General features: G+C 47.8%; 1 protein-coding gene across 1 annotated transcript in view; it reads left to right on the top strand.

Annotated features, from left to right (window-relative positions):
• FAM234B (family with sequence similarity 234 member B) overlaps window positions 1-12149 on the top strand; it is a 28490-nt gene extending 16341 nt beyond the window's left edge. Inside the window, exons 6-13 of the mRNA XM_073327322.1 lie at window positions 616-763; window positions 1171-1312; window positions 1916-2059; window positions 4945-5026; window positions 5190-5345; window positions 7396-7513; window positions 9400-9623; window positions 9982-12149. Coding sequence (XP_073183423.1) covers window positions 616-763; window positions 1171-1312; window positions 1916-2059; window positions 4945-5026; window positions 5190-5345; window positions 7396-7513; window positions 9400-9623; window positions 9982-9987 — 1020 coding nt within the window. The 3' untranslated portion in view covers window positions 9988-12149. The remainder of the gene's footprint in view (window positions 1-615; window positions 764-1170; window positions 1313-1915; window positions 2060-4944; window positions 5027-5189; window positions 5346-7395; window positions 7514-9399; window positions 9624-9981) is intronic.
• The last annotated feature ends 252 nt before the right edge of the window (window positions 12150-12401 follow it).

Raw genomic sequence — 12401 nt, 5'->3', positions numbered from 1 at the left:
CTTTTCTTTTTGCGAATACAGACTAACACGGCTGTTCCTCTGAAACCTGTCATTGTTGAAGTAATTAATCATTGCCCACCGGCTGAGACGTGAGAATCACTCTCTTTCTCCTGTGCTTCCCCCTTTAGCAGTTACTGCTTTTGTTTTTAAAGTGTTTTTGTAGCACTAGTGAAAGCTGACAATTTAACAGCCCAGTGATGTGCTCTGTTTAGCTACAGAAGAGACGTCCCTGCCTGGCAATCATGGTGCAAACTTCCCCTGTGCTGCTCCGTGCACAATGACTTAGAAGGTACTGCCTTTAAGGTTGATGAGGGAGTTCAGACTCCAACGTCCATTCATTCACTGGCACCTCTGCTACTGACAAGGGTGCCTAGCATGTTGGGGGGGTTGTGACAAGGACATCGTAACAGAAGGAACTAGACCAAGACTGCTAGCTCACACAGGAAACAAACAGAGGAAGTGGGAGGGAAGGAAAAAGATTCCAAATGGTTTGTCACTTGATACATGCTGCTGTGTGGGGAGGGAATGGCAGAGCTTTTCATGCTGGGGAAGAGAGGCTGCCTACTGTGTGTGAGTCAACTCCCAGAATTCCCTGCGTCTCTCTCACCTTTGCAGCCAGACCTGTGCTTTATCCTGGTATCGGGTAAGACGGGAAACCCTCTGGGTGGGCCCGTGAAGTACAGCATCAATGGAGAAGGAAAACTGATCGGCCCCCAAGCCCACATTACCAGCCGAGGAGCCATCTATATCCTGTTTGGCTTTGGTAAGATGGGCCACGGGCCCCTGCCACTTCCATTTGATCTCTTTTCTAAGGCACTTTAAAGCTGGGATTGCTGTGAGCTCTGCCAGGATGTTCCTACCATGCCTTCCACTGGTGGAGGCTCAGATTTGGAGAAGATGGGAGCTCCCCACACCAGTGTAGGAAATGGCACAGGAACAGTGATACCTGGTTGCAGCTCCTAGGACTAGAGTGGCTTGGAGCTCCCCAAAGCCACTGATCCTCCTACACCTCTTCCTACATTATGTCCTGCTGGGAGAGGCCGAGACTCTCCTCCTGCTTTTGTTTGATCACTTTCCACCTGCAAGTGGTCCCAGCCTCTTGTGCTCTCAGGACTGTCATCCAACAAGTGAGAATCTCAATCTTTGCTCTCCCTGTAATGTATTTGCTAGGTAATGTCCAAGCAGTCGCCCTGAGGGATCTCTTTGCCCAAGCCAGAAACCGTGACAGCTTCCCTCCTGTGCTGCAGCGGGAGGAGCCAGAGTGGGAGAAGCGCAGATCTGTCAACTTATCGGAGCTCATTGACATTTACAGGTGGGTTGTGGTCTCACCATTTGGGCTAAGCTGTAGTTCTGCCTGGGCACTGTTAGGGGTGCCCCTTCCACTTGAATATCTCTGTTCATCAGAGTCGCCTAGGCAATGCCTGTGATATCAAGAATTCCAATTCCCTCCCTGTTCCAGTGTTTGCAGTGGGCAAATGCCATGTGTTATAAAGAGAACCTCTTGTTCCTCTGAGCCCTTGTTCCCCCCCTTACAGCCACACGTGCATTTGAATAAGCCCGCACTGAGGAAAAAAGGTGTGTTTTTAAATAATTAAGAGTCCAAGTTAGCAGCGCTGTCTGTGCACAGCAGAGTGGGCCAGGGTCGTGTAGCTCCTGGGTGTCCCTTATTCTCCACACAGTGATTCAATGCCCAGCAGAGTCTGGGAAATCCTTTAGTGTGACTGGGAACAAGGAGAAAGCAGCAGGCCCCAGTTTGTATGAGGCAGTGAAGTGGGGATTCAGTCACAGGAAAAAACCTGGATTAGACTCTCACATATTCAAAAGTTTAGAGCTTGGCATTGTCTGCTTTTATTTCAATAAGTAAATAAAACCTGTGAAGCGCAATTGCCTAATGTCGGCTTTCTGCCTCTCCCAGCGGGGGCGTTGAGTTCCTGCAGATGGTGACGGCTTCAGATACCAACTGCAGCGACCTCCTCATCACCACAAAACACAGCCTGACTCTGCTGCGAGGAGAGGACCTGGAGCCCCGCTGGAACCTGGAGCTGCAGGACATTCACAGGTTAGTTACACTTTTGTTTTTTCTGTCTCTCCTTTTTCTCTTTCTCTCCTCCAGGCACACACACACCTGTGAGAATCATCTGGAATTATTCCCCAAGCTTGCAGGGATACCAGGGAGCTGGAGTCATGTGCGTGTCGGTATGTTAGTGCTGTGGGGAGGGGAGAATGGGAGAGGGAAGGAACGAATTAAAGGGACGGACTGAATAGCCAACATACTAGATTCAAAGAGTGACGTCCATCTTAGTATGCTGAAAGGAAGAAATTCATCCCTGTGCAGGCAGCCAGCATGTGGTCTATGCCGCACTTAAGCCCCTCTAGATGACGGTGCATATGCTCCGTGCTGGCCCTTGCACAAGGGTATATTTCACTCAAAGAGCTTAAGGAAGTTGCAAAATCCCCTGGGACAATAACAACAAGTAATTTCCCCAGCAACCGCAGCATTAACTGGTTGAATATACACCTGAATATACAACTGGTTGAATATTCACCTTATTTCTCAGTTGGCAGAAATAATTTGTTGGCAGCATAAACCAAAAACTTGTTTTTGGTACCTACAAAGGTGGATACAACTGTGAACTTAGTGTTAACTAACAGGTAGGAATTTATAGAGGAGGCGAGTGTAGAATCTTCATTAACCAGTAACGATCACTGTACAATTGGGTGTGATGTCCTAATACGCCTACGAGGACACAGTGATTACTTTGAAAAGGGCAGATTGCAAAACTTATGCAGGAAAATGGTGAAGAGGAAGTGAAATATAAAGGTGGAAACATGGTTAGATCATGGAATCATTCTACAGCCTGTACAGGACTATTGTGCCAACGGCCCAGATAGGCTGTTTTTTCTCAGTGGGTAGATACAAAGAGTAAAAAGGGGGATAAAACATTCATAGTAAAGTAGAGAAGGGGATGAGTTTATTAGCGCTAAAAGAATATCATTTAATAAATGAAAACCCTACTTAAACAACATAGCACGAAGTACAAACTCTGCCAGGAATTGTCACACATGAAACAACGGGAGGGATGGCGTGTCAAACATACAATGTCTAAACCCAGCGACCATTCCTGAAGGCTGAAGAATTTTGGAAAGGGGAGCAAAGGAAGATTCTGGAGGTAACAGACTGGGAAGCCTCACTTCACTAATGGGGATAGTGAAGGCCATTCTCAAGTCTTGTCGTCATTGGAGATTGGCTCCAGTTACAGCCGCCAGTATAGCCATACCAGCCCAGACACATCGGGGAGACAGGCTAAGCTGCAGTTTCCAAATGTGCAGCTTACACATCCCGGGTTCAGTCAGGGACAAGCTGCACAGTTTATAGGGCTTTTCCCATTCACACCAGGGTTTTTGTACCTGTGCAGCTACATTGGGGGTTGGAATCCGCACAACCCCCCAGCATAGACAAGGCCTAAGGATAGAATAGTAAAACACTTGGATAAGTGTCACTCAGTAGAGTCAAACCCACACAGCTTCTGTTCGGGGAAATCTTGCCCTTTTGGAAAAAGGTAACAAAATACAATCATTGATAAAGGCGTCCTGGTCGATATAATTTTATTGGATTTTCAAACAGCTTTTGATAGGATCCTTTAAGACCAGAAAGAAGAATGAGTAGCCAGAAGCTAAGGGACAAAGTCTGGTGGACTAGCAATTGATTAAGCAATTGAAAATCAGGTTGTAAATGGATGATTTGCAGAGGAGAGAAGGTTTAATAGCAGGCTATCCCAGTAATTAATGTGGTGGCAGAATTGGTTTGTTACACCGCTGATTTTGAAGAGGAAGTTGATGTCGATTGATGGACAGCACCTAAAGTATGTTTTCAGTTTGGGGAAAATTCCAGATGAATTCAAACCCACAGGGGAATCAGGAATCTTGATGGCAGAGGAAATTCACCTTAAAAAAATGTAAGGTAACATTCACAGGCACAAAGTAGCCTCCACTTCTTGTTTATGCCAAGACACAGGATTCTCCAAGGTAAATGACTTGGGAAACATTGATGCTAGTTTAAAGATATCTGCCACCGGGTTCAGAGGCAGTGAAAAAGGAAGTGGCATGCTTGGTGCACTACAAAGGGGATGAGCAAATACAGAACACACTATGGGGATATTGTATTGAAGAACTGTCTGCTCTTATTTGGAGCATTGTGTCCAGATCTGTCCACTTTAAGAAAGATAGAACTCAGAGTCAAAAAGCCAGAGAGGCAAGCTAGATGGTTAGAAAACTCAGGAGTTTACATATGATGCAAGAGATACAAATTTAGGATTATATAGCCTAGAAGGAGAAGAGTGAGAGGGGACTTGAGCTGAACTATTAAAGGTTAAGAAGGGTTTAGTAAAAACTGGCCAGTGACTCTTTGTCACACTGGCCCACAATAAAGGAACAAGGAGTAATGTGATAAAAATAACGGTAGATATATTTAGAACCTCTGCTGCCTCACACATCATATAATCAGTTTGTAAAACTTACTGCTGCAGGCGGTCAGACAGTCAAAAACTGTTGATGGATTTTAGAAGGTCTCGATAATTTTATGACTGCTAATACAAATGAGTAGTTGTGCATGCTAAGGAAAGGGTAATAAAATGTCAGGCTGCATTATGATAAACTGATTGATTACCATATGACTCAGCCAGGAATTTCCCCCTGTGTTTATGGCACTGAAGAATTGCTTAGGAGCATTGTGGTTATTTTTCCCTCCTCTGATGTATCCGTGAATGGTTGCTGCCGGTCAAGGACTATGCCTGGTGGATTAAAGGCCTGATCTGGTTTGGAAAATCCTGTGTAAATAGAAGCGGGATGAGTGTCCATCAGGGGAAGATTACCTAAAAGCAGGTGCACTGTCTCGCTCGATATTCCGTGCTTTTCTGGTCACTGTTACTTTCTCAATATTCACAGCCAGCCTGCCCCTGGCTACTTCAATGCTGACCAAACCCTGGACTTCATGGTGCAGGCGCAGAGCAACAACAATGTGAAAAAGGTAAATCCTAGGAAAGCAAACACTTGGGGAGGACTGTGGTGGGACAGAAGAGAGGGCAGGGTATGTGCTAGCTGTAAGGTCCCAAGTCTCTGCCATAATCATCTGTCTCTTCCCATTTCGATGGCTGATGGTGCTCACGTTGTGTCCCCCTCCCTGTTTTCAGATGCTGGTGGTGGATGGTAAATCAGGCCTCCCTGTTTGGAGCTATGATCTCCCGTGTCACATGCAAGAATCTGATGCACTGTCAGTGATGACTTTGGAGAGGAAATCTGTTTTTCTCTTCTGGGCTGACGAAATGCAGCCTGCATTACAAAACTTGGTAAGCAAGAGCCCTGTTCCCACTTGGAAGCTTTCTGCCTGAGGAGTATTCAGTCTCTCCCCCTTTTCTTATGTCTTCTTCAGTTACAATGTTACTGAACTTAAAACCTTCCATATGGGATGGGTGGTGAGATGGGGTGGTCTCTTGGTTCTAAATTCTGAACTGAGCATGTACACACACACACACACAGTCTGCTTTTAAATCTACTACTAGATTATTAATATTTTTCCTTAAATAGCTGCCATTTTTATAGGCGCCACATAAATATGAGCTCCCCTGTACCTGTTCAGCAGTTCAGATCCACTCTGTCATTGGTAATGATGTGGAACGCAATCAAGACCCCGCACGTATTAGTTTTTGTCATGGGAGACCAGGTGAGAATAAATTGTATGTAGGCCAAGAGGGAGAACAGAAGCGAAGGAAATGCATTTTAGGTGGCGTTACGCACACCCATATCTACACGAGGAGGAATAACATAATGAAATCTTCCACCTGTCTCAGGTCCGGTAAAGTCAACCATCACCATGGTATCTGAGTGAAGGGAGAGAAAAAGTGTACAAGGCCTTCAGGCCAGCTCTGTCTAAATTCTGCAGTGATTGTCAATAGCAGTTGAGTCTCACCCCTCGTGGTTGTAGCTAATGGCTGCAGTGCTTGCTGTATGTCTAGGGGAGAGAGAAGTGAGAGAACTCTGTGGGATGCTGCAGAAGCCTTTCCTAGCCCAAGTGTCACTGGGACAGTGTGCCCCCTCCTAAAAATATAGTCTTCCTAAGCCCAGAACTCTTTTATATGGAAGTGGGGTGGGGGGTTGTGCGAATGTTCAGCTAAACGTGTGTTTTCCAGGAAGGAACTCCAGGGTTTAGCTTCCATAATCATTTCAACCAGCATTCCACAGCTCGGTGGGCAGGCTGCTAGACTGGTCCAGGAGAGGGGAGAGCAGTGAGGAAGGGAGAACTAGCTGAGTCAAAAAAAAGCTGCATGATCTTGGATCAAAACCACAGCTGTCACTTGCACCTGTGACAGTTCTTAATGGAGACAGCCCCATGAAAAACTCGCATGAATGAGCTCAGACAGCAGCCTGCCAAGCCAAGCCTCCCTTTTCTGCTATTCAGCATGCTTGCAAGAGCAGGCGCAGCCTGGCACTATGAAGCCACCAATGGAGGGCAACACCCAAGAGGAGGGTGGCAAGGGAGGAAAAGAACAAGAGCAAAAAGAACTTTAAAAATATACAGCAAAAAATAGACGGAAGACAAGAAAGGGGAAAAAAGAACAGAGAGAGTGAGGGAAAGGAACGAGAAATGTGCCAGGGTGTGGCGTGAAGGGACATAGGGATGGGTGGAGGAGTGCCTCACAAAAGGAGTTCTAGCTAAAGAAAATTGATAACTGCTGCTTTACGGCTTCTACAGAGCCGTCTGTCAGGGCAGGAGCCTGTGGACAACTTGCTCTCTGAGGAAGGGATTCTTGTTTGCTTTAGTGACTTGTTCTCCTGGTAGCTGGGCTTACAGTGGTCCCTGCCTACTGGATGGTTGTGCCAGTTCCCATAGCTTCTGTTGCATTTGCAAAAGTCTCACCTGCCGCCCTCTTGCCTCACAGTGGTGGTCCCAGTCCCCTAAGCTAGTTCACCAGCTGTCCCTGGCTGGCGGAGAGATGGGTTCTCAGAATGTTTCTTTCTTTTGCCCATCTCCTCCCTCAGCATGAGTCCATAGAGAAGCTGCTTGGGCTCATACGTTTTTCTAGACATCCTCCAGGGGCTCCTTTTCATACTGAGAAAGAGCTTTGGGGACAGCTGCTGTGGAAGAGCTGTGCAATCAAAAGGGAGACTAGCTGAGATAAAGCATTGTGGGAGAGACCTCGTGTGTGAATGGTTCCCTCTGGAGCAGGAGAGTCCATCCTGGAGAAGAACCGAGCTTTTCATAGCAGCAAATCAAGAATGATTACTGTAGCTCATGCCAGTCAGTGTAAGATGGGGGTTCTCAGCAAATGGAGGCTTCTTCCAAAGCAGGGGTTGTTGTGGAAGATGTAGCCATCCCTTTTCTGCCTTTCTTTCAAATAGGAGCCTGGCCCAAGAAACAAGCATCCAGGGCTACACCACCTCTACCTTCTGCACCCTACCTTTCCTACCATCCTTTTGGACCTCACCAATGTAACAGACACAGTGACTGCTTCAGCCAGTAAGTATACAAGGGCATGGGGTGCTGCTTAGTCTTGTCTCAAAGGGAAACAAAGGGAAGCTTGAAGAAAGCCAAATGGATGTTAAAAACCCTTCCCTGTTCTGAAGGAAAAGTTGGCTGTGACATGGTATGAGGTTTTGCTGTGCTTCAGGTTAAGCAGGACCCTTGGTGTCCACCAAGTATAGGCCAGCTACAGAAAAGCAGTGAAAACCGCCACCAAGGTTCAACTCCCACTCCTACTCTCTTGCCCAACACCAGGTCTATAGGTTGGCAAGTAGAAAACTCACCAAATCACTCAACATATGATAAACACTAAGGGCCTGATTCTGGTCTCACATTGGTTTTTCTTTGGAGTAGATCCATTGATTTCAGTGGAGTTCTTCAGTATTTATTTCACTTCAAGAGGAATCAGATCCAATCGTCTTGCTGCCCCAGTGGTGTGCCCGAGAAAGTCACCTATTCTGCACTATGCAGGGTGACCAGACAGCAAGTGTGAAAAATCGAGACGGGGGTGGGAGGTAATAGGTGCCTATATAAGAAAAAGCCCCCAAAATTGGGACTTTCTCTATAAAATCGGGACATCTGGTCACCTCGCGTTATGTGGAAGAACCTGCTCTGCTTCCTCCTCATTCATTTGAAGAGGTGATTGAAATTAAATACTTTGTTTAAATATTCGTTTTTCCTTGGATGGTTAAACCTGGATTTGCCTCCATACAAAATTACACAATCAGGGAAGTGGAATGTGGGAGTTTAAACTACCTCCTAAGAGCATCAGCTGGACACCCAAGGGAGCATACCAGACCAGTTGCACCAATAGTGGCCTGGCTGGTGTGGCAGGAGGCAAGATACGGGATTAGATGAACTGGCATTGAATCTAGTGTGCCAGGAGCTGGGGCCCAATGCTAGATATGCCACAAACAAATCTGCTGGGGCATAATGGTTTTAATATTCATAGCACTGTTGAAATAAATGGCCACCTTGAAAGTAAGTGTAAATTTGTTGTTAGAGCAGGGAATTGGAGATGGTTGTTCCTGGGTTTTGTTCAGATTATTCTATTCATTATGGGGCTTTGGACAAGTCTGTTACCCTCCCTGCCTTGGTGCCCATTTCCCTGTCTGTAAAATGAATAAAATGCCTACTGACCTGCAGAAGAGCTCCGTGTAAGCTTGAAAGTTTGTCTCTCTCACCAGCAGAAGCTGGTACAATAAAAGATATCACCTCACCATGTCTCTCTCAAATGCCTACTTACAGGAGTACAGAGGATTAATGTTTGTAAGGCGCCTTAAGATTTGGGAATGAGAGGCTCCTCAGAATGTATTACTTTATGCAAGTATGTGTAGCTGCCAGCATGAGACTCTCAAATGCCAGTCGAGTTTCAAACTTCCTATTCTGATCTGCATTGCAATTTATTTCCACTGCAGATTTCCACCTTCGAGATTTTTGAACAGAATGATCCAAATTTATATGTGACTAAAGATCCACAGTCCCTACACAGGGTCTGTCTACGCTGCCGTCAGAGGTGTGACTGCAGCACATGTAGACATACCCGAGCTAGCTCTGATCCAGCTAGCTCCAGCACCATAGCAATGCAACTATGGCAGCACAAGCTAAACAGCCCGGTTTGGGGCCCTGAGTATGGACTCAAGCGGCTAGCCTGTGCTACCACTGCTGTTGTTAGTGGAGCCAATTAGATCAAAGCTAGCTCGGGTGTGTCTACATATGCTGCAGTCACATCTCTGACTGCGGTGTAAACAGACCCTCACCCAGACATGACTCACACTGAAGTCAGTGGGAATCTTGGCTGAGTGAAGACTATAAGCTTTTGCCTGAAGGGTGTAATTTTCTCAGTGTTCACCAGTATTTTCTCTCCCTTTCTTATCAATCAGTTGGAATTAACGATCTCCAAAAAGATGCGTTTTACATCACCGTGACAACGAGCCCTACCTCCGAAAACCAGCCGGGCCTGCTGTTGGTCAGTAAGCTGAGCCTGCGGTGGGCCATGCTCACTCAGAGCCGAATGGTGCCGCTGATGGAGACCACCCCAAAAATCAGCCGTGGGGAAGTGAGGAGATTCCTCTCCAGGCTGAAATTTATTGATTTTCCTCACAAGGTGAGACAACTCAGAGGGAATCTTTGCTAAGTCACAGGGGTCAGACTGGGCAGTGCCCCTCCCCTCATGGGCAAGGGTCGGGATCTTTCTGCGCTGGCATTTGCAGGATGCCATCCCTTCGAGCGTAAATTGAGTGGATTGTCAGGGCCTGCAGATGCTTTGGAAGTTAGGACGTGACAGTTGGACTGGAGGAGTCTTGGGAGCAGGACAAGGACAGGGGATGGTAGCTGGGGAGGGGACGAAGGTCAGTGGGGAACATGGGGAAGGCAGGGGTCCCCTGCCTGGACTTGGGGCTAGTAGAGTCCTGGCCATGAGCCCGTTTCTCTGCCTGGCTGATGACTTTTCTCTCTTTCTCCAGTTCTAGCATGTTGGCCCATCAAGTTTCAATAGCCAGGTAGACGTGTGGTCTGGGTGGGGCACGGGGAGCTGCTCGGCGATTCCTCAGGACGTCCGCTGTGCCCAGGGAGTGGGGACTGAGCACTCTCTCTGTCCCCACCCCCCGCTTGCTGTGGAATGGCAGGGCCGGGTTTGCCATTGCCAGATGCCACCACTGGGAGCAACTGTGTGTGACCCCTTCCCCCCCACACCCTGCCTGCATGCTTCCTTCCGGGTAACATGGAAATGAGAAGGCAGAGCGGTAGAGCTCTGAATAGATACACGTATATTTTTGTATGTTTAATTTATGAACTGGTTCCAGGAAGCTCCCATTTGTATCCATCCAGCATTTCCTGCCATTCTGCTCTAATCTCTTTATTTTTGTAGTGGAGCCTCTGCCTGGCTCATATGTGGCAGGGCTGGTCACGGAGGCTCCACCAGCTGTCCTACCTCTTTATTTTACAGTCACCAGGCCACTCCACTTTTCCATGTCCAGTTCCCAGTCTCCTGAACCGTCCAGCCCTCTGTGCCCTTGGCAGGTTGGGAACATGTGCTCCAGAGGAGAAAGGTTCCACGTCCCCACTCCAATTGTCCCGCCCAACCAGGTTGAAGTAGTTGGTGGAGCGGCTCCCCATTCCTAGGTCGCCCTTTCCCCTTGCTTTGTTTGCGGGCCCAGAGCTCCGTAGAAACATGCCCAATATTCACAAGAACATCACACCATTTGGATCCCAAAGCAAATTTGTTAACTGAAGTGGGCCAGATCCTTAGGAACAGGGGAGTGCAACCACTTTGTGCCGTGCCTCTGGCAGACTCTAGCCTGGATATGTGGCCCCAGGAATATCTCAGCAGTGTGAAGTGGTTCCTCAGATGGTGTAAAGGCTTTTCTGAACCCTCTTGCTTCTTGCATAGGAGGAGGGGCTGGAGGCAGGGGGTAGAGCCAGGAGACCCTTTTCTGAACTGATCCCAAGCTGCAGTTTTGGTCCTTTATGGCCATCACCAGGTAGCATAAGTTAGAATAGCCAGAAGGCTGCTCTGACTTAACAGTGGGGACCTGTGCTACTCCCAGCTGCCCCAGAATCAGGAGAGGATTAAGATGGGCTTTATATTATCACTTTCCCCCCAACCTTCCTCGCAGTGCAAAAGCCAGATCTGTCCCCAGTATATTTTAATTCTATGAAATGTAATCTCTGTGTCTCGGGGTGTGCGATGGCCTGTGCTCCAATTCTGGAGTGTGTCCGTAAAGCCTCCTGTGACATAGGGACAATGCCTCCTTGGTGATGTCTGGCCCCTAACTAACTTTCCCCGCTGCAGGGTGCCCTCTTATAGGAACTGGTTTCCCAGCATGCCTCTCTCAGGCTGGCCCTTTACATTTGGCAGAGCCAAGCAACTGTAGCTGTAAAGTGGCCAATTGGCTGCTGCTTGGTACATTTTTCTCTCCTCCAGCTAGTATGTCCCCTTTGTTTTCCTCCAGTTCTTCTTTTCTTAGTGCTGAGGAGAGGGCACAGTTTGGCACCTCCTTTTAAAAGGGCACATGAGCTATGGGTGTGGTTGGCTCTGTACCCTGGGCTCTTGGCCCAGCTCCCCACTGCTTGTTTCTCTTGCTCTCTTTCCAGTGAAATGCTTCTGTGCAGTCTCTTCAGGGGTAGCTGCAACCCCGAGGCTGGGCCTTGGGCCTCTCCTTATTAATGCCAGAGCCTTTGAACAGTCTGTATATGTTTAATGGTATTTGTGTGTAAATAGCTTTGTAAATATTAGCACAACTGTAACAAGGAGCTCTGGTCCTGGCGCCTGCCCGGCCTCTGTTCTCTTCTAGCTGGGTGTGGTGTTTATATGTGTTGGTTGGTTTGTAAATCGGGCTGGCTGGTAGTGGCTGAATGTAAGGACCAGTAGGCAAGTTAGGAACAGGGATGTGCTTCCTCCTCCCCCCCCCCCCCCATCTTGCTGGGAAAGGCTGGTGGGTCACTACCCGAAGGAGTAATTCCCCTGAGGTGCTTCCTTAAACTCCTAGGCGTGATAGTCAACGTCCAGTGATGCTAGCTCCCCCATACTGTGAATTTCTCCCATGCGTTCCCACTGTGAATAAAGACTCTGTCTGTATATTGTTGGGAACTGTGAACTGCAGTGAAACAAATAAATATCATGTACAATATCCCCTTTGTGTGTGACCGTTGTTTTCCTTAGCCTGGAAGGGAGACTGCTTTTTGTTACGGGCAGGGCTCCCTCAAGGGCATTTGGGGAGTGAAGAGCGAGCAGGACCTCACCACTGCACCTCTGAGGGGATTGTGTGGGAACGAAACGGACAGGCGTCCTGAAGAGGGAAAGAATGGAGCAAGGAGCATAGACGGGAGCCCCAAAGAGAAGGAGGTTGGGTGCACAGTGTGTAGAAGGGCGCCTCAGAGGGCA

The sequence above is a fragment of the Lepidochelys kempii genome, chromosome 1, assembly GCF_965140265.1.
Source record: "Lepidochelys kempii isolate rLepKem1 chromosome 1, rLepKem1.hap2, whole genome shotgun sequence".
Lineage (NCBI taxonomy): Eukaryota > Metazoa > Chordata > Testudines > Cheloniidae > Lepidochelys > Lepidochelys kempii.
Note: the sequence above shows the minus strand (reverse complement) of the source record. Positions and strands in the feature narration are given on the sequence as shown.